Below are 24,838 nucleotides of genomic sequence, written 5' to 3' on the forward strand. Positions count from 1 at the left end.
ACAAAAAGCAGTTTCAGAGAATAATGTAATGGTTGAATTTTGTTTTCTTAAAAAATGAATAATTGCCATCAGATTGAAGGTTAACGAACATGAAAGAGAGTGATCCAAAATGTGGTTTGACCCCGAGTCAAACTCCTTTAAGCAACAATCCCACAACTTCATTCAATACAATTCCCAACCGTGCGTTTTAACAATAAAAAGGTGATAAAAACACAAACGCTAAAGGTCGTGTTGTGACCTCCAGAACACACGAGGGTTGAAACTAAATCACTTATAGGCTGAAAGACAAATTCAATACCAAAGTAATGTAGAATAAAAAAATAATAAAACATCTGCTTCAAATGAAGAGTACCTTGGTGTTTCTTGCTTTTCCTATTTTATTTAAATATTCATTAGAATTAAATTAAATTGAGCCTCTGGATCACATTACATATAAGAAAAAATGCAATTACTTTCAATTAAAATATTCATGCAAAATTAATCCATTGCACATTAATAATAAAAAATAACTAGGTGCCATGAGGCTAATTTAGTTTATGGTTTTAGTCACATTTTTCACTTGTTTTTCACACAAGTTAACAGCTTGGTATATTTGGTAAATAGTAGAATGTAATTTTGATAACACGGTAACCTGCTAAGAACAAAATTGTAATATCACTGCAATATTTTGATTAAAAAAGGCAATATAATACAGTGTCTTTAATGGGGTAATAACCTGATAATAATGAGGTATTTTATTATTAAATTATTACCCCAACTGTTACCAAGTTATTACTGAGCTGTAATGTAAAGTGCCACTAAAAGCTTGACTGAAATGTATGAGATATGAATCAAACATTATAATTTAGTACGTCAAAATGTCAACTATCATTTTAAATTTAAAACCTCAATTGAAAAGTCAATAGCATTAGTATTTGTATTGCATCATAACTCTTTTGTAATGTTTTTATTTATTTATTTTTTAGCAAAAATGTCTTTCATAGATTTCCCAAGAAAATTCAAGTTCCCCCCAAAAAAAAAAGTAAAGACAGATTTCAGGTTAAAATTGTCAACCAGTTTTATTGACTGCTGAACATTCATTCACTCATTCAATAATAATAATAATATTAAAAAGAAATCCCTCCTTCAAGTTTGAAGCTTTAAGAGCCCACCATAGCACTTAATAACTGGGTCATCCAGTGCAAATGAGAAAAAGAAAAGAAAATGACACCCAGTCAGCACAATCAGTGATATGAAAGAGAAAAAGTGACACAGAGCAGACCAGATCAGTAATGCAGGAAATAAATTAAATGTGCCATTGAACAGATCAGACTGTTCTTACTCTGTGGATCGAATAAAATGACCAAACTGAACATTCGTTTAAGATCTGCTGCAGCATTGAGACGACTTTCAGTGATGACAGTTCAGCTTTAAAGGCCTCGGATTCATTAAAGTTGCAAATAATGGTGGACTTTGTTCAAAAGACTGAATATTTCGATTCCAGGTGAATTTGTTTCCTCCTTGTGCTTAAACCAACATTGGGTCAATAAAGAAAAACAGGCAGCAGTTGCATAAAATGTAGCATCGATATCACCCAAGTAATGTGGGTTCATCAGGTTGTAAACATCACGTCCCATTTATAATAATCAAATAACAGCTGCTCTGTATCCGTTTGTCTTATTTCAAACACAAAACCACAGAAAAGTGATCAACCTTTTTTTCAATGTGCAGACAATTAAATGTCTTTCTGAGGATTTCCAAAACCTCTTCATCCAACTGAATTTTTTCGAAAACATACGGACGGGTTAGGAGACTATGGAGCCTGAGCACAGACGTGTCAGAGGCCCCCACCCAGAAACAAGACACACAAACGAAAAGTCCATGTTTAGTCTTTTTTTTTTTTTTGACATTTTACTTTTTAATAAGGTCATTTTGTGTCTCTTTCTGGTTGTGTTGTGGCTCTTTGTTGTCATTTAGGGTCCATTGTATTCGTTGTGTCGCTTTGTGGTTGTGTTGTGTCGCTTTGTGGTTGTGTTGTGTCGCTTTGTGGTTGTGTTGTGTCGCTTTGTGGTTGTGTTGTGTCGCTTTGTGGTTGTGTTGTGTCGCTTTGTGGTTGTGTTGTGTCGCTTTGTGGTTGTGTTGTGTTGCTTTGTGGTTGTGTTGTGTCGCTTTATGGTTGTGTTGTGTCGCTTTGTGGTTGTGTTGCATCGCTTTGTGGTTGTGTTGTGCCGCTTTGTGGTTGTGTTGTGTCTCCTTGTTGTCACATTTAGGGTCCTTTGTATTCGGTATGTCTCTTTGTGGTTGTTTCGGGGTGGTTTTATGTCTCTCTCCATGTCTTTATGTCGTCATTTTGGGCCTTTATTGTTGTTTTGTGGTAGTTTTGTGTCTCCGTCATCATTTTGGATCCATTGTAGTCATCATGTGTATGTTTTTGGTCGTTTTCGGCCTATTTTCAGTCATTTAGCATCTCATTGTGGTCTTTTTGACTTGTTTGTAGTCGGTATTTGTATGTTTGTGGTCATTTAGCATTGTGTGTTTTTTTCAGAGACATTTTGTGAGTCAGCGCCCCTGACCTCTTCGCCCCTGTGCTCTGTGGTAGGCCCGTTCAGTACTGTGTGTAGGGGGTGGGAGAAAACAAAGACATACAGACAGTATTTGATGATTAAGACATGAGGAGGGTTATGAGCTCTTTTCTCCAAAACTATTGCTCTTAAAGAACGGCTCGTACAAGCAAACCGAACCCACGAGGTCATAAAAAAAAAGACATGTGAGAGACATGGCATCCAATGGAATGATAGCAAAGACGATACCAGTACGTGGTGTGCTTTTACCTTTATCTATAATTGATCCTCTACCAGAGCAAACAGTCAGAGATGTCAGAGAACATTCAGGAGTCTTTATTTCTGTCGCATACGTTTGGACTTTTACGTAATATAACTTAAAAATGGACATATGATGCTTCACAGCTTTTCAAATCACACTACTATTTAAAAATAACAGCTGCATTTCCTTTTCATTCATTTTGATGAGACATAACTTAATGCAGCTTATTATGCTTGTTCTTAAAGTCTCGGACAGGAAGCCAGGGCTGCAACTAATCATTTTAATTACAAATTAATTAGATATATAAATTGAGAGATGAATCAATGAATCTATAAAATATCAGATAATGGTGGCTGCTGCTCCGTTTTCACAAACTTGAATAAATCCTACAATAATTCACTGAATATTTATTAGATGTTTCTTTGCCCAACTGATTCATGTTGTTGTATAATAATATTGATCTTGCAGTAATGAGCTGATGTTTTCTTCTTGTACAAGAAAGTATGAAAGAAACAAAATACTTAATACATAATATATTAGAGAAATCTGTCAAAATGCATGTTTCTTTTCCATCAACCACAACAGTCCAAAACCCAAATCTATTCAATTTATAATGAGATAAAACAGGTAATGTTTGGTATTTTTTCTTAATAAGTCACTTTAATATTGGATCTCTTTTTTTTCTCACCGACTTATCGATTGAAGCACAAATCTTTGAGGACTTTATGTCACAAAAAGCAACAAGAGCTCTCTGAAAACTCTCTAAAAAATCTCTGACTGTCGCACTGAAACTACTTCAGCAGCCAACCCATCATAATACCTACCCTTTATTGGTCACGTTACAAAGATAAGAGCAGCAACACTTCCTACGAGTGTTGAGAAAACAAAATAAAAAGACTCTGCTTCAAGTAACCCGAGTGGAATTCAATAGCCCTGAAGGTTTTTGTTTCTTTTTAAATCCCAGAACAGTTTATCTGCTGATAAGCTAAAATGTGTGTGTGTGTGTGTGTGTGTGTGTGTGTGTGTGTGTGTGTGTGTGTGTGTGTGTGTGTGTGTGTGTGTTAAATCAGTTTTAAAGTGCCAATTACAAACATAAATGTTAAATAAAAACGGTTTTAGATAGCAGTTAACTCAAGGTATGATCAAATTTAAAAATTGCAGGTATCCAAAGCTATGGTTGAGCCACAACTGAGCAACAGAAGATTGTTCATGCTGATGGTTCATGAGACTGAGGACTGTGTGCTTTGGGTGTTTCAGTGTGAGGCCCATAAAGCAGAGAAAAAGAGGGTAGACAGGATCACTTCTGCATCCCAAAATGACACGAATGTTCTCCAAACAGCTGAAGTGTGTAACTATTGGGACTAATTCAAAGTAGAGCTGCCACAAGCACCAAAAGAAGGGTTTTTAGTACCTCATCAAAATCTATGGAAGCTCATTTCTGCCATAAAAGAAAAAAAAGAGTTTTAACCTTGTGATGAAAAAAATAAACTTTAAGTCATTATAATGAGATATGTTCTCAAAAAATAAGAAGTAATGACTTAGTACCTCAAAATAATGAGAAGCTTTCTCAAAAGATAAGTCATTATTTCGTGAAAGTTTCTCATAAATAGATATTGAGTCAATATTTCAAGATACTGAGTCAATATTTCAAGATAAAGTTATTATTACAAGATACTAAGTCAATATTTCGAGATACTAAGTCAATATTTCGAGATACTAAGTCAATATTTCGAGATAAAGTTATTATTACGAGATACTAAGTCAATATTTCGAGATGCTAAGTCAATATTTCGAGATACTGAGTCAATATTTTGAGATACTAAGTCAATATTTTGAGATACTAAGTCAATATTTCGAGATACTGAGTCAATATTTCGAGATAAAATCATTATTTCGAGATACTCAGTTATTACTTTGAGATAAAGTTCTTATTTCAAGATGCTAAGTCAATATTTCGAGATGCTAAGTCAATATTTCGAGATGCTAAGTCAATATTTCGAGATGCTAAGTCAATATTTCGAGATACTAAGTCAATATTTCGAGATACTAAGTCAATATTTTGAGATAAAATCATTATTTTGAGATACTCAGTTATTACTTTGAGATAAAGTTCTTATTTCGAGATGCTTAGTCAATATTTCGAGACACTAGTAAGTAAACTATTAACTCATTTTGAGAAAGTGTTTCATTATGGTGACTTAAAGTATCCTTTTTTCCCCCCACAATGGTGGAAAGCAACTTCCAAAAACACCCGTGACTGGCCTGCATTACATTTAAAACCCTCCAGTATAAGTGGGGTAAGAACTCAAACTATTATCTTGTGTGAGGGGCGATGACAGAGAACAGAGCAGGATTTGGATACCGAAAAAAGATGAAGTGTAGCTTTCTGTAGACCAATTAATGGTCAGGTCTTCGCAGAGGAAAGGCCTCTTTCAAATAAGGTTTTTGAACCAATATCACCTCAGTTCCGTCAAGTGACCCGTTGAAATTAAAATGTGAGCTAAGACGCTTTTGGAGAACTTGATCCAGTTCAGTTTGGGTTGCAAAAAGAAGACGATCCCTTAGTTTCTACTCAGCGTAGAAGCTCCATTATTAAGACTCAAAAAACAAACAGACTTCTCTCCTGTGTAGAAGTTGTGTTAGGACTTCTTTGGACAGTGTGAAGACGAGTCTGTGTTGAGAACCTCGATCATCGTTCTGCTGGACGGGAAGGTCTCTGCTACAGACGGAAGACCCTGGTACCAACTTGGTAAACTGTTGAGGAAAGAAAAAGTATTAAAACAGTCTGCGGAGACGAGGCGTAACAAACGGAGAATGTGTTTTTGTCTTCGTACCTCTTGAGAGTCATCCAGGTCTTTGCTGTTTTACTGAAGCTGTCTGGACTGGGTGTGGTCATGGCCTCAAAATCCACCAGCTGAAACAATATTAAACAAACAGAAACAGCTTAGAGGACACGGACTGTGTCCACATAAATAAAAGACGCACACTGCTGACCTCTCTTCCTACGAAGCAAGCATTTTGCACACCTAATCGTGGTGCTTTTGGAAACCAGCTCTTCAGAATAAATAAATCCATGGGTCCTGCTCTTTCTGTAGAGCAGACTGGGACAAATAAAGTTTTACTATAACAACAACGTAAAGCTTCACAGGCTCAGTTGCATACGGGCTCAGGTAGAAAGTACTGCAGTCACCATCAATACAGTAAAAACAAATGTTTTCTATGTAAAGATAAAGTGGAGTAATGGCGTCTGTGTGTATTGTAATCCAAGTTTCTTGCCGTGTTGAGGTGATCTAAGCCTTTTTTTTGCAGTATTTTGAATTACTTCAGTAAAATGTTAAGAAGCCAAATTTCTGTAAGCTCCCACTCATTTTAACAATTTATTATTTCCTATACATATGACCGTATACTTGTCAGATATTCAACTACCTTGTTTGCCAGCGAAACTCTTATTTTGGAAAGGCAGAATAACAGAATTAACACCAGAGTTACCAGGGAGGCCTCTAAAAACTATTTGCATCCAAAAAAATAACTAAATAAAACCACGATTTGAACAAATTTCTTCTTTCCTGCAATATGTCTACAATTAAGCTCAAAACATAAACATTTTTTCTATATTCTCTCGATCCACAAATCACAGGACACACTAACAGACACCTGGACATTATTAAGACAGTTAAGAAAAGCTTCCTGGCTGAGAAAAAGATGACCTCGGCTGAACTTTTCATGAACTTCAGCTTTTCTGAAACCTGATCTCATTCTTTTTTTCTGCCTTGTTTCAGGAACAATGTTATCTGCTTGGCAACTGCAACAAAGGCGATGATTTTAGCCAAGCTTCTTCTGCCAGACGGATGGAATAAATGTGTTAGAAACAATACTTGGAGAGGCTTTGTATCCATCAATGGAGCTGAGAGAAAGCTCTCCCAAGCTCTCTCTCTCAACTCAAATTTCATTTGGACACAAGAACAAAAATAGGAGTCACTGATCCTCCGCTAGTCTTTTCTGTACAACACAAGTCAAGGAAGTACACCAGACCTACTGTAGTAAGGGGTGCAGGTCTGAGAGGGGCTCATGTTTACCTTTCCTTTGGGGATCCTGCCGATGACCTCTTTCCCACTGGCCATCAGTGCCCCCATCACGACCGAGTAAGCCACCACGCTGAGGAGAAGCAGATCAGAAACACACTCTTACACACGAGCATCATAGTTACAGTCTAATATTTGATATTTTTTAAGTCTTCAAAGTTGTACTCCATATTCACCTCTATACTTCCGGTCTGTCCCCTATAAGTTACCCTCTTAAATCCACACACATGTTCCTATTACACTTCTGCCCTTACTACAAGTCTGACTCAGAAATGAGAAGTTTCCAATTTCCGATTACAAGTGAACGCAGCATAAACGCTAGGGATGATCTATTCTAGGCAGACCAACCGCTGTCAGCAGTGTCAATAACATGGCGGCTTATTTACATCTATATCGCAACAGACACTGATATTGTGATACTCAACAAAAAGGCAAGTAGAAGTGCTTTCATTAGTGGGTCATATGATCATTCACCATTTAACTCACTGCATGATAGATAGGAACTTAAAAAAAACAATTAAATAGATGTAAACCTTAAAAAGGTATAATGTGTAACTTTTATGCATTAAAATGTCTAAAAACAACTAGACGTAGGCAATATATCCTGTTAAGTTGTGTACTTAGATTATACCAAATGTTTCCAACAATTTTCAAACCAGAGAAATCTGTAGTTTAATTCAAGGTTACGTTTTGTTACACTTCGTCAAGCAATGGCGCCATAGCCGCTTTGTGTATGCGTCAGCACTATGCTTCATGAATTGACTTTTAATCCAGTTTCAAAACACATTTTTAAGATACACTTTTTAAATCTTGGTGTATATATTTAACCAGATGAAGGATTTTAGTCATCAGATGTCTGGATATCTTAAATTATAAGAGAATAAGGCTGAGCAAAAGCCCTGATTTTGACGTGAAAGTGCTTTATTCAGTGTGATCTGAATCACTTGGTCTGTTTGTTTTGGAGAGGAGGAAACCCTGAAGGAACCATTACCGAGAGAAGCTTTCTACATAGACATTAATGGTGAGGACAGCATCTCCCATGATCCCTCACTACTGCACGACATCACCAAAATGGGTCTTTTTTTGTTGTCTTGACAGAGAGACCCCTCGAGGCAGAAAAAGACATATTGTGCGTTTAATGTCTCGACCAGAAATTACCTGGATCCTCTGGAGAGGGGCATGAGGTTGCAGAAGTAATAAACCAAGGAGAGGATCAGGTTGCACACGGCATCTGCATCCTGAAAGAACAAACGTCATCACAGAACGGTAAAGTCATGAACAGACCCGGAGCATGAGTTTCTACGGCGACATCCTCCGTATTTAACCATCCTCACTGTGTACTGTCCTTGTTTTCAGTTTATCAACATAATGAGAGCAGAGAGAGCTGCAGACGTAATGAAATGAAATGACCAGCTGGAGAATACATTCTGCTATAATCCTGTAAAGTGATACTTGTCAAATCACTGTAATATTCTCCAGAGAATTAATTAAAAATTCCCTCCAGTTTTCTTGTCTAGAAAACTGAAGTCTGGGATATTCCTGCAGAAGGAAACAGAGCAGACGAGGTAAAAAACTCAATGTGTAGATTATTGTCAGACACTGAGTAACGACTGTGCTCACAGACGACTTGAAATGAGATGAAATATTTAACATGTTTAACAGCCCAGTTCACTATTTTCCCGTTAGTTTTCTTCTCTGACCTTCTGCTACAATAAACCATGCAGAATAATTCAAAGGATCACGTCGCCCAAATAGAAAATATGTTTATGGCAGATACAGGCTGCCACTCTAAATTATTCTCCCTGTTAAATCAATTTATTGTTCATAAATTGTCATTTAATATTGGAATATCTCTCATCTCCTTTTCCTAAAAAGCCTAGGGCAACATCTTCAAACGTTTAAGTCTGAAGCTTAAGAATATTCAATTTACATCAATATAAAACAAAGAAAAGCAGTTCATCTTCATACTTTAGGAGCTGAAACCAGAGAACATTTGTCATTTTGACTCTACAACAATCTATAAGACAGGGAAATAAAGTTTACACACTCGATTATGCTCTCATTAAAAACATGCATCTATAACCACCAAGGTGACTTTTTGAGTCGTCTCGAGCTGTGACGAAGAGCAGGACGGTTGAAAAATCAACTTCATGGTAGTAAATGTATGTTTCATGGGGGCATTATCTAGTGTGCTCTGGATGTTCGACTGTCCTGCACCTTTGGAGTTTTTGAACTTCCACAAGCATCTATCACATTTTATCTGCAGAAGTTAAGTGAATCTCCTCCACCTCAATACAACGGAGGTGAAATTAAGTTGTTTTGTGCTGTTTGAAAACAACATCCTGGTAACTATAGTCTAGTTTTCTTTTTTAAATATGTAATGTCTTACGTCCTCTCACAAATCACCGTATTGAACATGCATCTGCTTTCTATTATGATGGAATGCCAAAGTCGTTAACTGCAGAGATAAATCTTACCCCGAGTTCAGTGGACAGCATTAACGCCTTCCCTTTGGCTGTGAGGTCTTTGTAGATGGACTCGATCTCTGACTGGTACTGCTGCGTCCGCTCTTCTGTCGTCTGAGTCTCCACTGAGAATAACATGTTGCCCACCCTTAAAACACAGGAAAAAAAGTGGCAATTAGTTATCCCTTAAACTTCATCATAATTTAAATTTCAGATTCTTATATACATTTATATATATAAATTCAAGTTCAAGGACATTTATATTATCACTATATTTTTAAATGGGGATTTGTTCATCACCAATATGCAAATGAGTGTGTGATGTCATTTGCATCTCTAAAAAGCCAGGAAAAAAACTAGCTCTGTTAAAAAACATATAGGTTGACATGTGAAATACAGTGCAGACAAAAAGGCCAAGCGTGATTTCATCGTACCTGTCTCCGGTGATGGTGATGGTAAAACCATCGTACTCTTTCCCAAGATCCTTCATGCTCGGCACCTTGGAGTTGACCGTGAAGCCATCTCTGGTTTTACTATTGAACTGCTTCAGGAAATAAACACACAAACAAACAAACATCCTGGGTTTTCACTGCTGAACAGATATGAGACATAAATCAACCCCCAAAAAACATCTTCATTTCATTTGACATTATGAACCAACTCAATCGTCGAGCTTGAGAGTTCATATTTTGCAGCCGACAAACTCTCAACTCAAGGTGCACTTACTTTTTTTAATTCAACCTTTATTTAACAAGATAAAAACCCCATTGAGATCAGGATCTCTTTCACAAGGGCGACCTGGCCAAGAAGGCAGCCGCACACATCATCGCAGCATTACATGATACTTATTTCCATGGCAACTGAGCAATGAGCTGATGAGGACCGTGTGATATGATTGAAAACTCAGGAAACTCAGGAAAGTGCACCTTGGAGTTGTGATACATACACTTTATTTTAAAGATCCAGTTGATTCAGTTACGAATATATCAACTTTATGTCTCTATTTACTTTCCTCTGCACTAATTGTCCTGCTTTTCGTCCTTACCTTCATTATAGGAAGCAAATCTTCTACTTTATTCACATTTTCAAGAGCCTGACGGACCTCCAAGAGTCCTCTGGGGTTGTACGCCCTTAGACACAAAACAACAAAAATGTTGGTCAGAAAAGCAGCAAGAAAACAGCCACTTAAAGAAGAGTAACAAACACTGATGAAGTAAAAATATTCGTTTATGTATTTGCATAAGACACTCATGCAAAAAGGAGAACATGATTTACATAATTCTGCTTTGTAGGCAGCATACAGTGAGAAAGCACATTAACATACAGCTGACAGTTTAGGTGATTTAAATGAGTTTATCCATGAACACAAAAGTGAAAAGGCGTGCAAATATTACAGTAACTCAGGAAGTGCAGAATATTATCACAGAGTTTTCTGGATAAGGTTTAGGTGTAATTTACCCATGATACACCAGTATTCTGTCTTTGATGAAGTCGAGGATGTTGTCAAAGTAGGCCAAGTATCTGATGTTGATAATCTGTCCCCTGAGTGAAAAAAGAAAGAAAAAAGGATTTCAACATACTGCCAAACAAAGTGCTTACAGTGAGCGTGTCAGAGGCAAGGCTACAGTCAATTAAAAACTAGAGAAACTGGGTCATATTACCAAGAATTGAAATAAATGTTTTTGCACTACAAAGTTTAGAAAAAACCCCAAAGCGAAGCCACGTGGAAATTCAAGTCGCTCCTCATGAGACAGCGTCTGACAGTGCCTGCAGGGGCCCAGTTGTTACCTGATGAGATTGATGTGATTGTTGAAGCCCCGACTGAGACTTCTGGCGGGCATCTGGTCTAACCACAGAACTGGCTGGTCTGGATCTGCGATCCTACGAGCAAAGCAGGAAAAGCCCCGTTAGTCTGTCACCACTGAAACACAATCAGCTGTGGACCAAAGACGGAAGAACAGAGGAGAAGTTTATTTTGTTCTGGGTCTTTATTTGGTTGGTTTCATTTGATGCTATGAGCAAAGCATGACGGCTGCACACAAGTGAGTGAAATATTACCGTTTAGAGTTTTCAGTTCAGTTCTCTGTGCTGTAATTTAACTTTTCTGGTGACCACAAGAGGCCAGAAAATAAAGTAAAAATGTTGAAGAGTTCAAAGTTCAAAATATCAAGAATAAATTATAAATATTGGGAATAAATGTGAAACGTTAAGAATAAATTTAAACATGTTTGACTTTATTTTCTAAATTAAAATAAAAATCTTCCTCCTGTAAATTGTTCCCCTCATGTCTGGCTCTAATACTCTTGCGTACATAGCTGAATATGAGCTTGAGTCTAGACGTTGTAATACGATAAAGAAATGAGGAATAGGCTTCCTATCATGTGTCAACATCTGTCTTCTTCTACCTTTTAATAGCTGAACTTAATTTCTCTTGGAGGTGTTTTGGTCTTTATTATTATCGAGCCAAACCCAACGTACACTTGGATGCTTTCAGAGTAACTCGACACTAAACCCACTTTTAAATTATGCCTCCTGGTATATAGCGTTCATTACACAGACTATGTTCCTTTTTCCAAAGAAAGTCCAGTAGTTTTGTATAATCTATAATTATTAGAATCTGCAAAAATGTTTAATATAAGTAAAAAAAATAAATAGGCTATGTCAAATGATTCCAAGGGAGATAAATGTCTAGTGAGTTGTCCTCCACTTAGAACAAAATGAAAACCACTCAGCCCCCAAAAATGTGTGAAGAATCTTTGACATATACGTGGCGTATTCAAGCTAAAAACTGGGTGTTTAGTAGCTAACCCTCACCTCCTCCATTTGACAGCTATGTCGAACATGTCTCTCCACTGCATTTGCCTGGTCTTGCCGTTGACTCGCACTTTGGAGTTGCTCCATGTGCGGTGCATGGCCTGCATCACCTCCAGAGTCGCTAAACCCATGGCTGAAAAAAAAAACCAACCCACAAACAACTGTTATTTTTGACTGCTGTCGTTCATACTTAAAGTATCTGTATGAAGTACAGCATTCATCAGTGGTACCTCTGTGTATTCTCCTGTTAGGTAAGAAACCAGGAGTGTCGTATTGCATTAGCGCCCCCAGGTGGTCGGCTGTGCAGATCAACTTCTGAACTTCACTGTTGTAGCTGTCAAAGTTCTGCGGCAGCACGTCCCTACAGACCCCAAACACAGGAAGACATAAGAGGGCGAGCCTCGTCAAAGTTTTCATTAAGTGTGCAGCGTTTGTTTTTTTTCTGGACCGCACTGTGGCTACCTGTCCACTTACTGAAACGTCTTTGTGAAACAGAAGCATGAAGTTTGAGTTTGCTGACAGAGGCATAAAAAGCTTTCATATCTCATAGAAAAGATGGCAGGTGTTCCCTTTCAAACACAAGACACTGTCTGCCTCAGCTCTCGGCTCATTAAACTGCTACAAACCGCAGCTCAGGAAAGAAGGTGGTGATGGGTTGTGATCTCTCAGACTTCCTAATTATGACATGCTTGAGGTAAAGTGAAGTTCATCTTATATTAACTTCAAATTAAATGGTAGATGGACTTGTACTTATATATCGCCTTTCTAGTCTTCTGACTACTCAAGGCGCTTTCACAGTGTTTGTCACATTCACCCATTCACACAGACATTCACACTGATGGCAGTGGACATCTACACCACATGCCATCTAATCTAATTCGCACTGCATTCACACACCCATGCACAGAACGGGGAGCAATTCAGGGTTCAGTGTCTTGCCCAAGGAGACTTCGACATGCGGACCGTTGGAGCTGGGGATCGAACCAGGTCTCGAATGGAGGACGACCCACTCTGTCACTGAACCACAGCCACCACATAAATGTTTGAATATTATCTTTGTAGTTTTGTTTGAGCTTCCTTTGATTGGCTATGACATGTTCTATGAATAAAGGATATTACTTATATCAAATCCCAATCATATCGACATCATCAGAGCAGTAACAAACAATGTATTATTACAGCTGAGCAGCTGCAAGGGACTCATCGATCCTACTTGATATGTGGCTGCAGGCCGGGCTGTTCTTCATAGTCTTCTATAAGAAAAGGCAGGTTCTTGGCCCAGTGGTTCTTAAAGTTCCCTGGTAAGTCCTGGTCCACGTTGTACTCTGCTACTGGGATGTCCAGGTGGGAGTGCAGGTAGCGAGAGTACTCTGATGAAAAAGCAAGGTGGGGGAGAGCATAAGATATTTTATAAAAAAGACCAGTACTGGTTTATTTTAGAGAATGAAAGTTTACTTGTGAAATCAGACCATGAGTGAAATGCTTTAATATATAAAATAAGGCATCAAAAATCAATGATGCAATTTATTTTGGGGAAACGTTTTTTCACAAATGGACACAATTTTTTGCAATTTTTCCCCCAAAGTTTTTGGTAACTATATAAAAAGAAATTTAGCGTATAGTTTTTGAACGTTTTAAGTTTTGTGTTCTTTCTTCTTATCTACTCTGTGTATATCTGCGACCTTCGGTGAGCTGCTGGGATAAATCAAGTTAAACAGAGTTGTACTGCTGGTGGTATGTTGAACAAACAGTACGTGATGATTTATGACATTTTAATTAGGCAGTAAGTATTATATAACATCCTCATACTTTTAGTTGATATAGACCTATATATTTATGCAAATATCCAACCCAGTTTATTGTATTGGGGCAATACATGTAGACGTTTATACATTTAAATAAAGTTTTATTTGTAGACCTTGTTCCTAGTTAGGCTTTTCAGAAAGAAGACATAACATGATTCAATTAATTCCTTATGCCATGTATCTTTATCTTTCTTTTCTGGTTCTCTCTCTCACGTAATAAACTTGTTTAAACTTCCTTTTAAAACAAACAGTGTTCTGAGTAGATGTAATAAAAGCACTTTAATAGAGTAGGTGGTTCTTGACAGGTAAAATAAAGGCAGAGCAATTCAGTTAATGTGAATGAAAGCTGTGCAATAAACATTTGAATGTGTCCATTGTGATATCTTATGTGCATGTGTTCATGTGTGGTGTGCGCAGGGAAAACCGACCTCTGAGGTATTTCACTTTGAGGTATTCAGAGCTGGCCTTCTGTCCCAGCAGAGGGTCGTTCAACATGACTTTAGTCTGAGCTTTGATGCCCTCGTAGAACTGCCCCATTGCCACGTGACTCAGCCCCTTCATGTACTGACACACCTCGTTGTAGGGCTCCAACTGAAGACACCTCTGGAGGAGAGAAGGCCAAAGGGAATCACAAACAGGAGCCGGGTAAGAAGGTTTGGAGGATCAAGCTGTTCAGTTCAGCTGTGGATTCCCCCTACCTTGAAGTTGCCTATGGCCTCCTGCAGCGAGCCGTGGTGGTACAGCATCATGCCTCGGAGCTGGAGAGACTGGATGTGGTTCTGGTTCAACATGAGGGCTTTCTGGAAACTCTCCATCGCTGACTCAAAATCTCCCAGCTCTCTGGAAAGAGGAAGAAGAGAAACAAAGAGAGCAGCAGTACACATGTTGTTAGATTCAGTAAGGCTGAAGGGAAAAGTGGGAACTCTCAATTCCTCAAATACAAAAAGGACATATATGTTTAACCGTGGAGTGATAAAATGTGTGAAGTAACCACGAACCAGCAGTACCTGTAGGCCTGTCCAAGGCTCTTATATGCATCAATGAAGTCAGACTTTAACTTCAGGGCCTCTTTGAATGTCTCAATGGCTTCCTGACAAGAGAAAACACGACAACCTTTCAGGGTGGCAACACAAGGGTCAACAGGAAATTTAGAAAAAAGGGAACATGTGGACGGCTCAGATCTTGTATCACACACGTCATCACAGGGAAATTCGTTCATACAGCAGTAGAAAATAATGTTTAGTGGAATTACAATAAAATTTCACTTCATGACGTGAACAGGGTCTGCAGACAAAGAGCATATTCACACTATTTTCCTTTCTCACAGAGAAAACCAGAAAAAAAGCAGATTGTGCAATGTTGACTTTGTTTCCATGAAGAGATTTCTCTATCATGAAAGTCCAACTCTGTCCAAAACAGTGGGAATCCAATGTACTACTCCCCCTTTTTTGAGTATTTTCAGAGTTGTTGTTTGCTTTCAACTGTCAACTGCCTGTAGGTGCTGTGCTGGGTTTCCCCCCAGGAAATTGGTTAGCAGAGGTGATAAACGCAACCCAGAAGAACCAAAAAACACACGTACATACATGTGACTGGATAAAACACAGCTTTGCAGATGAGCCTTGCAGCTGAAAACCTGCAGATTAAACAGCTGCAGACTCTTAAAGTAGGCCAAATACAAAAGAACAACATAATGAAGATAGAAAATTTTAATTTTCCTCACAGTGCACAGACCACTGGCTTTTGCTTGATTTAAGCTCCTGCAGTGAAGAAAAAAAGCCTTTTTGATCAAAGAACTCAGAGACAGATGACCAGTCAACTATTTAGCTGGCAGGCCGAACCCTCTGTTTTATTATTCATCAGTTTACTGAACAAAAGCACCACACATTTAAAGCATGCAGTGTTTAGAATACTTTCACTGCTATAACTCACGGTCAGACAGCCCTTTACGATGGGAAATGAAGCCACTATCTATGTTATCTTCAAAGCCAACAGACTCCTTTGACAAAAACAGTAATTTTACCTCACAGAACACAGGAGTTTCTGGTCTCCGACTGCCTCAATCGATTAGTTTGTTTTATTGTGTGACTTTGAGGTGACATTAGTGGTAGCAGACAGGATACTGGTGTAAAAACACGTAATTCTCTCCCTACTGAGAAGTGCGCTCAAAACACACTGTGTGATGTGGTAACCTTTGACAACTTTAAATCAACTCAGTACCTTGCTCACTATACTTTTAAACATGTAGAAATGTTGTCGTTTGCACCTACAATATGCACACAACACCACAATCTTCAGTCTGGTCCATGTCCTTGTTTATATTTTGTACCAATGTCTTTAACTCATTCAAACTTTTCCCATTTGTCTTAATTCTGCATGTTATTCTACACCACAGTCTATGTTCTACACATAATCAGCCTTTGAGTTCGCTTTTTTTTTTTTCTTAACTTTTATTCTCTTTTGTTTGTTCTGTTTCTTCACCGTCACTTCTGTGAAGTTCTGCCCTCTACAATGAGGTTGTTTTTCGTGCTGCTTTTACAATGCCGCTTCCACCGGGGCACGCTGCCATAACCTGGTTCCCCTCAAACCCTGCTCTTGTTCCTCTGGTTAAGACAAGGGCTGTAAGGAGGTGGTCTGAGGAGGCTTATGAGACACTGCAGGGCTGCTCTGAAGTGACTGACTGGCCTGCACTTTGTGAGCCGCACAGGGAGGACATCGATGGGCTCACTGAGTGCATCACAGACTACATCAATTTTTGTGGACTGTTATGTCCCAGCTCAGACTGTAACCTGCTACGCCAACAACAAACCCTGGATCACCAAGGACATTAAGGCCATCCTGAATGAAAAGAAAAGAGCGTTCAGAGATGGCAATTGTGATGAGACGAGGAGACTGCAGGGGGTACTGAAACTGTAAATCAGGGAGGCGAAAGACAATTATAGGAGAAAGCTGGAGAACAAACTCCAGCGAAACAACATGAGGGAGGACCGTGTGGACCATCGAGTGACCTGAACCTATTTCTCAATAGGTTTGATACTGCGGCCCATCCCCCACATGACTCTGCTGCTGCCGGCCCTTCAACTACTCCCCCAACGGACACCTCTACAGTGTCTTTCACGCCTGACCTGGTGAGAAGACAGCTGACGAGACTCCACTCTGACAAAGCTGCAGGCCCCATTGGTGTTTTTCCAAGGTTGCATAAAGCCTGTGCCCCCCAGCTCCAGAGGGTCCCTGTGCTGTGGAAGACGCCCTGCCTCGTGCCTGTGCCAAAGACACCGCATCCCAGTGGCCCTCAGGACTACAGACCGGGCCCTGATGTCCCACATCATGGAGACCATGGAGAGACTTGTTCTGGAGAAGCTAAGGCCTATGGTCAGGCCCTTCACTGATCACAGTTTGCTTACCAGCCCCGTCTGGGAGTTGAGGACTGCATCACCAACCTGCTGAACAGAGTCTACAGTCATCTAGACAAGCCTATGAGCACTGTGAGAGTCATGTTCTTTGACTTCTCCAGTGCATTCAACACCATCCGTCCGGCTCTACTGGGTAAGAAGATGGCTGCGATGCAGGTGGAGGCCCCCCATCGTGTCCTGGATTGTGGATTACCTGATGGGCAGACCACAGTATGTACGCCTACAGAACTGTGTGTCTGACAGGGTGGTCAGCAAAACTGGGGCCTACAGGGGACTGTCCTCTCTCCCTTTCTCTTCACCCTCTTCACCTCAGACTTATACTATTGCACTGAGTCCTGCCACCTTCAAAAGTTTTCTGATGACTCAGCAATAGTTGGCTGCATTGGAAAGGGGGATGAAAGTGAATACAGGACTGTGGTGGGCAACTTTGTCACCTGGAGTGAGCTGAATCTTCTGCAGCTCAACGTGACTAAAGCAAAGGAGCTTGTAGTGGATCTGAGGAGGGTGAAAACACCTGTAACCCCCGTCTCCATCCAGGGGGTCCCTGTGGACACTGTAGAGGAGTATAAGTACCTGGGGGTGTACTTCAATAATAAGTTGAACTGGACTAGAAACGCAGAGGCTGTCTACAAAAAGGGCCAAAGTAGACTCTTCTTCCTGAGGAGGCTGAGGTCCTGAGGATCTTTTATGAGTCTTTTGTGGCCAGTGCAAGCTTCTTCGCTGTCACATGCTGGGACAGTGGGCTGAAGGTCGCAGACACCAACAGACTGAACAAACTGATCAGGAGGGCCGGTGATGTCGTGGGAGAGGCGCTGGACACCCCGATGACCGTGGCAGAGAGGAGGATGCTGTCCAGGCTCTGGTCTATCCTGGACAATGTCTCCCACCCTCTCTCTGACACATTGGCCCAGCAGGGGAGCACCTTCAGCAGAGGACTCCTCACACCCAGATGCACCACAGAGTGCCACAGGAAATCTTTCCTGCCTGTGGTCATTAAACTATACAACACATCCCTTGGAGAGTCTGTCACCTCATCTCTGTAATTTGGACTCAATCATAAACAATTGTTCTTTTGCACATTTTTACAGTACTTAGCAAATTATTATAGTACTTTTGTATATATTACTATTGTAAATTTGACATTTTATACATATATAGTTATATGTACGGTATATATATTGTTTTATATTTCCATTTTTCCAAATATATAGTATATTGTATGTACATATTGTTGTTGTTAATATGTTTGTATAGCTGGAGTTTGCAACGAAAATAATTTTCCCCCTGGGATTATTAAAGTATTTCTGATTCTGATTCTGATCTACGTCTCTAAACACTCCAAAATGATATGTTATGTTTCTAGCAGCAAGAGGACACTGGCTACAGTTGCTTACAGTAATCTCCTTATTATGCTGACAGCTCATAAGAAGCTTTCGGTAATTGGAGTAACAAAAGGGGATAGAAAGCACAAATGAGCTTTTGATTATGCAAGTTAAAAAAAGCACAGGGTTTGTTCTACCAAAGGTATTTCAAAAGTCAGATTTGCACCTGTTTTTTTAATAGCATAACACAAGTAAAAAGAGACTTACCTTGAGCATGCCTCTGTGGAAGAAGGTGAGGCCTTTATACAGCATGGCGATTGGCTGATTCTTCTTCAGCTCTAAAGACTGCTGGAAGTCTTCCATAGCTGCCACATAATCCTGGTGGGAAGGCAATGCACATGATGAGCGTATTGAAGCACGAAGACATGTGCGTGCACGTACAGAAACAGATAGCTTGATAACCATACCTCTGAGATGAAGAGCAGCGTCCCTCTATGTCTGTAGAGACGGGCGGAGGGCTGCAGCTGGATAGCTTTGGTCAGATCGCCCAGAGCCTCACTGATACGACCCAGAGGAGACAGGATCTAAAGACATATGTACACACAACAATTAAAAGATAAAGTCCAAGCGTATATTCAATCAAAAACCAAAACCAGCCTGAAAAACCTTTTATTCATATTATTCCATATGCTCTTTTCTGTTGTTCACTGCTCTCCTGTGAACATGATTAGATCAACACTGATGCTGATAAATTTCACAGCTTAAAAAGTTTCCACACTTTGAAAACTGCACTAATTTTCCAAATTGCGTTTTAACAGCTCTAACACCATCTTGCACTATGACTGCCTCCTGCTCCTCTGCTCTCTCATCTACGCAAAATGTAGACATAAGATAAACATGCTGTGCAGCTTCTAACCGCATCAGAACTAGATCACGTTATCAAGAAGCCAGTGACGCTTAGCTGATTAGACATCTAACATGAAAAATATATATAAAAATGAACATGGAAATGAAATCAGCTAAATGATATCCATTGTTGTCAAGACCTGTAGACTTTAAAGTGTAATTCCGGTGTAAAAGCGTCCCATGGTCTTTTTCAATACTTTTGCTCCCTGAACTGAACTCATAAACAGTCTTTTTTAATAAACTCTGGGTTCTCTAACTACTCTAACTACTTCGTTTTATGTGTAGGGTCTGTTATCATGCTACAGCAGAGGTTTGATGCCATTTTGAGAAGTATTAGTGGTTAATAAAAAAAAGCTGTTTTGGATGGTTCAGTGTTCCACCCAGAGCTACTCAGTGTTAGCCATGTCCGGCTGCTAACAACTCTCTGGAATTCCTCTGGTAATAGGTGATCAACGAACGCAATCTGTCTTAATGGCTTATTTGATGTATATTTATGCCAAAAAAGACCATGGGATGTTTTTACACCAGAATTACACTTTAAATCTCTAAAAACATACTTTTTTTATGCTTTTGAAGGAGCTTCAAAGGCCAAACCATAATAAAGATACATACTCTTTCCTTTCACCTCTCTCCACACAGGGTCGAGGCCTCACCTCTGCTCTCTGTTCGTAGACCTCGGGCCAGCTTGGCTCCAGGGTGATGACTCTGTTGAGCTCGTACAACGCCAAGTCAGCATTCTTTATGTCCTGGCACGGGGACACACAGGAAAGGGGAGGCAGTTACATTGTGTTGACATAAACTTCAATTCGTAGTGAACAAAACTAGGAGCAGAGGCTACAAGCAAGTATAACACACAAAAACTGCTGTCCAGCCTTTTTTTCTTCCATCATAGAGGGCATGCTCTCAATCCCGCAGAGTCGTGGCAGATTGAATTAGCATTCATTAAATGACACACTGAGTCATTCTGCGTTTACCTGAAACTGCTGCTGTCACCAAAATCCAGCATACAGACAACTCCCTATCCTGACAAAGTGTACACACTGCACAAAAACGGGAATATGACTTTACCAATTAAGGTTTTGATCAGCAACTTTCAATGCAAGTACTGCAAAACACAGTTGATCAATACAGAAATCAGAGAAAGTCTTTTGAAGTTATTATTATAAAGAATATAAATGTGTTATTAAGGTCAAACAGTGCAGCTGTATTCCACGTCATTCACTCACCTGGAGACTTTTCTTCCCATAAGCTATCCCTCTCCCATAGATGGCACTAACCAGCTCTGGGTCGCCCTTTAATCACAGACAAAACACATCAGGAAAACATTCTTGGCTTCACCACAAAGAGAGGAAGTTGTATTTAGATTCTAGGCCGAGGTAGAAATGTGGAGGGTGACAAAATAGCAAAGTGGTGCGATATTAACTGAGAGCAAATATCTGCTTCTAGAGTTGCAAACACACCTGTAATAAGAGGGAGAAGTGTTTGATGGCTTCATCATAGAGGCCGTTGCCTATCAGAACGTAGCCTATAGCTGCAATGACAGAACAAATGATGGTGTATTACTGGGAAAACTTGGGAAAATCATATCAATACATTCATCGTTGAGACAAGTTAGTATTTAGAGCATGCAAACTTACCAAGTTCTTCGTTTGTGTTGAGGTTATCTACAGGGAAGGGGATTTTTTTCTGTTCTATAAACAACTTGGCCTGGTTCTGTGAGAGGTGGGGATGAGATAAGAACAACACATATAGATGAAGAAACAGCACTGACACACAAAGCTAAGAAATAAAGAAAATAATCGTTTCCTGAGAGTTAGCAGAAACGCAGAACACACAGGGTTCCTGCACCTTTTCCAAAGTAAAATGTAGGCACTTTTTAAGCATTTCAAGGTGCATTTTCATGCTTTTCCAGCACCTGACAGCTGTGGTAAATTGCATGTTTGTATACAGTACATACAGTATACATATTTTTTCACTTGTTCATCACATTAAATTAGATGTTACTGTGCTATGAACACCCAACATGACGTTTCTGGACAGCTTTCTACAGAGGGGTGACGAATTAGATTTTCATGTTTGTAAGTAGACTTGACGTTAAGGCTGCAGCTATTAGTCGACTAATAGATTGACAGAAATCAAAAGTAATTTGTCATTCAGTCTCTCAAACATGGATATCTTCTTTTCTCTGTGTTATATCATATATGTCGTCCCATATAACAAAACATTTCAAGCGGTTTCAATCACTTTATGCAAAATCCAAGCACCTTTCAAACCTTGAAAACACCACATTGAATTAAAAAGCGTTTTCAAGCACCTGTAAGAATCCTGAATGTAATATGAAAACATGCTTTCTGTGACAGTTTAGTGACACATTCCTATATAAATAACTATATTTTATACATGTGTATTATATTTGATTTATTTGTAAAGTGCTGTAAAATAAAAACCTTTGTCAAGAACATTGTAGAAAGTTTAAAATCGGTTGTTAACAAGCCTTCCAGCATGTCTCAAGGTTATTTGGAGCAATTGCGCCCCAGAGACAGGAGAAAAAAATACTTTCATATGTCAAGGACATTTACTGCTGCCAAGCCACATTCTTCCATAGCAATAAATATTCAGTGTGTTCCACGAAAGGACAAGATTTCCCTCCTTCTCACAGCGCCACATAATGTATTACGTGTGTAATCCCAAATGGAGAATGGCGAGGTGATGACCTGCAGTGGTTCTCTCCCTGCAGCAGGTCCGATCAGTACAGTCTCACGCTGTTGAGTATCAGTACAGAGTGCCACACCTAACGTTTGAGGCGTAGCAAACTTTAAACTGTCAACCAGAGGATCAGTAATAAAAATCACTATGCTTATTAATCGCTTCCATATACACACAGAACGTTGTTTTCTACTTTAAACAAGCAGTTAAGGTTTTTTTTTATCTAAAGGAACCAGTGTATGTTTGTGTGTTTGTGTGTTTGTGTGTTTGTGTGTGTGTGTGTGTGTGTGTGTGTGTGTGTGTGTGTGTGTGTGTGTGTGTGTGTGTGTGTGTGATCTCACCAGGATCTTCTCTGCGTTAAGTGAGAAGACTGACTCGCAGGGCGGGTTGCTTCCCTCCTCACAGTCCGGGTCTTCCAACTGTAAAATAGAGGACTCTGAAAAGACAAATATTCTGAGCGTTTATTACGGCAAACACGCCGCACAATATCTAATATGTATTTCAGAGCATTATATGAACATTTAATTTCATATTTTCAAAAACTACAGACCAAAAGGCTATTCACTAAGGAGTAACTCATTGATTTAATTCCAATCATGTTGTATTCTTTGACAGCTTTTCATTGCACAGTTTGAGCATTTCAAGCAAACATTTTGATCATCCTATAGAGAGAACCACACACACCAAAGTCCACACAAATCTGAAGTATCATTTCATTTGAAAGAGTGAATTACTTAAAAAGGGCCCATACTTATATTTTTGCATGTTTTAGTTATTTTACTGCAAAGAGCATGTGCATTTTGTTCCCAATAAACCAAAGTTTAGTGGGAATTTGAGGGGGTATTTCACAGCAACCAATAGATTTCATCAGTCATATTATTAATGTGTGGTAGAATGATTCACAGCATGGATAGGGACTTCTTTGTTAAGTCTCTACTGTATTACCACAGAAAGATAACATCACTTTTTTGTCAGAGTTATGTTACTGATGAGTGGGAACATGATTTAAAGGCAAGGACAGGGACTTCTTTGTTAAGTCTCCAATGCATTACCACAAAAAGATAACATAACTCTGGTACCGATAAATGCTAAACTGAGCCTGCTGATCCCCTCGGAGGCAGGAAAAACACATGAAATAGGTCGAAATGTATGTTACACTTGGACTAAAATATGCTCAAGCACTGCTATAGTCAAGTGCTGTGAAATAATGCAGACATCACAATGGACGTCTCTACAGTTCAGCACACATGCACTGAGTCAAGCAGCATCAAAGGAATGATAACTTGTACAACCAGTTCACCTGTCATTAGTCCTGTTCCACTCAAATACACAGAGGGGAACAGTGTATCCACAAAATGAAGATTGTAATTAAATAAATATGATAAAATAAGTAGCTAGGTGCATTAGTTGTAGGCCGAATTCCCTGAAAGCTAAGTGACATCAGAGAAATGTTTCACTTATTCTCTGTTACATGTGTGCTTCTGCTGTAGAGTAAGGAGACACTAAAATTAGGCCTTTTTTGAATGGAGTCTGGTGTTGACCTCTTGGGGTAAGCTAAACCATGCAGTTTAAAAGTGAGTTTTGAGTTTTTACTGTTATGTACACATCAATATACTCTTCCTCTAGCGTCACACCTCTCTTCTTTATCTTTCAAATCCTATTTAACCTCTACGGCAGTCAGAGCCAGAGCTTATCTCAGTTAACGGTGAAGCTAGCCGGGCTCCACACTGACAGTTGAATCGGGGGAAGACGTGGCAAAGTAACGCCGAAAAAGAGAGACTTTTTACCGCAGTCAGCCGCGTACTCTTCCCACTCGGACAGCGAGCTGCATCCCTGCTTGTGGAGCTCGTTGTTGAACAGAGTGAGAGTGGAGAAATACTCGGAGGAGAAGATCGCCTGACTCAGGCAGAGCAGCGAGAGAGCCACCACAACAACAGCCCGGCTGGCAGGGGCCATGTTGGGCTACATGTGTGTGACGACAGAGAGGCGGAAGCTGCTGCAGTTTGATCAAAAAAAAGAACGAACCACGCCCCCTCTCACGCGCTAGGCGAAGAAAAACGACCGCAGCCGGGGAGGACTGTTAAACTACATTTCCCAGCATACCCTGCGGCTGTCAAACCAGTCCTTCTAGTGTCAAGTGGCGTTAATGTTAAGCCAGCGAGGAGTATTAAACTATAAAATATTAAACTTTAGTCTGCTTAACGAACAAATGGCATTATATATTAAGACAATTACCTAATCAAAAAGCAAAAAAAGCCATCAAAACTAAGATTTTGTCCCCTATCCAATGCTTTTAATTCATTTATTGTCACTCTTTACTGTCCCTTTTCATATTTCACTATTTATTTATTTTTAGGTTGTGAGTTTCTTTGCTTTTCTACTTGTTAGTTTTTCTGTTTTTATATATATATTCATGCATATTGCTATATTTGTACAAAATAAGTGATGTATTATACTTTTTATACTATTATTCTTATATTTGTAATGAATACAAAATGTAACTAAAATTGTGAAAAACAACAACTG

General features: G+C 39.4%; 1 protein-coding gene across 2 annotated transcripts; it reads right to left on the reverse strand.

The window, feature by feature from the left end:
- Nucleotides 1–1,039: 1,039 nt before the first annotated feature.
- On the reverse strand, nucleotides 1,040–24,268 carry ttc13 (tetratricopeptide repeat domain 13; the record flags this gene model as incomplete). 2 transcript variants are annotated; one of them, XM_083934302.1, is made up of 23 exons in its annotated part: nucleotides 1,040–5,556; nucleotides 5,637–5,716; nucleotides 6,879–6,957; nucleotides 8,043–8,122; nucleotides 9,362–9,497; nucleotides 9,784–9,890; nucleotides 10,395–10,479; nucleotides 10,808–10,891; nucleotides 11,138–11,230; nucleotides 12,164–12,296; nucleotides 12,394–12,524; nucleotides 13,377–13,533; nucleotides 14,397–14,571; nucleotides 14,667–14,808; nucleotides 14,976–15,058; nucleotides 18,968–19,078; nucleotides 19,168–19,284; nucleotides 20,260–20,352; nucleotides 20,833–20,898; nucleotides 21,067–21,137; nucleotides 21,244–21,319; nucleotides 22,654–22,748; nucleotides 24,100–24,268. In XM_083934302.1, 23 exons carry the CDS (start codon nucleotides 24,266–24,268, stop codon nucleotides 5,442–5,444), a joined length of 2,478 nt encoding a protein of 825 aa, XP_083790428.1. In that variant the 3' UTR covers nucleotides 1,040–5,441. The 2 variants fall into 2 exon arrangements, with proteins under 2 accessions (XP_083790428.1, XP_083790427.1); XM_083934301.1 differs by having other exon boundaries at nucleotides 9,784–9,893.
- Nucleotides 24,269–24,838: the final 570 nt, after the last annotated feature.

The sequence above is a fragment of the Echiichthys vipera genome, assembly GCF_963691815.1.
Source record: "Echiichthys vipera genome assembly, chromosome: 19".
Classification (NCBI taxonomy): domain Eukaryota; kingdom Metazoa; phylum Chordata; class Actinopteri; order Perciformes; family Trachinidae; genus Echiichthys; species Echiichthys vipera.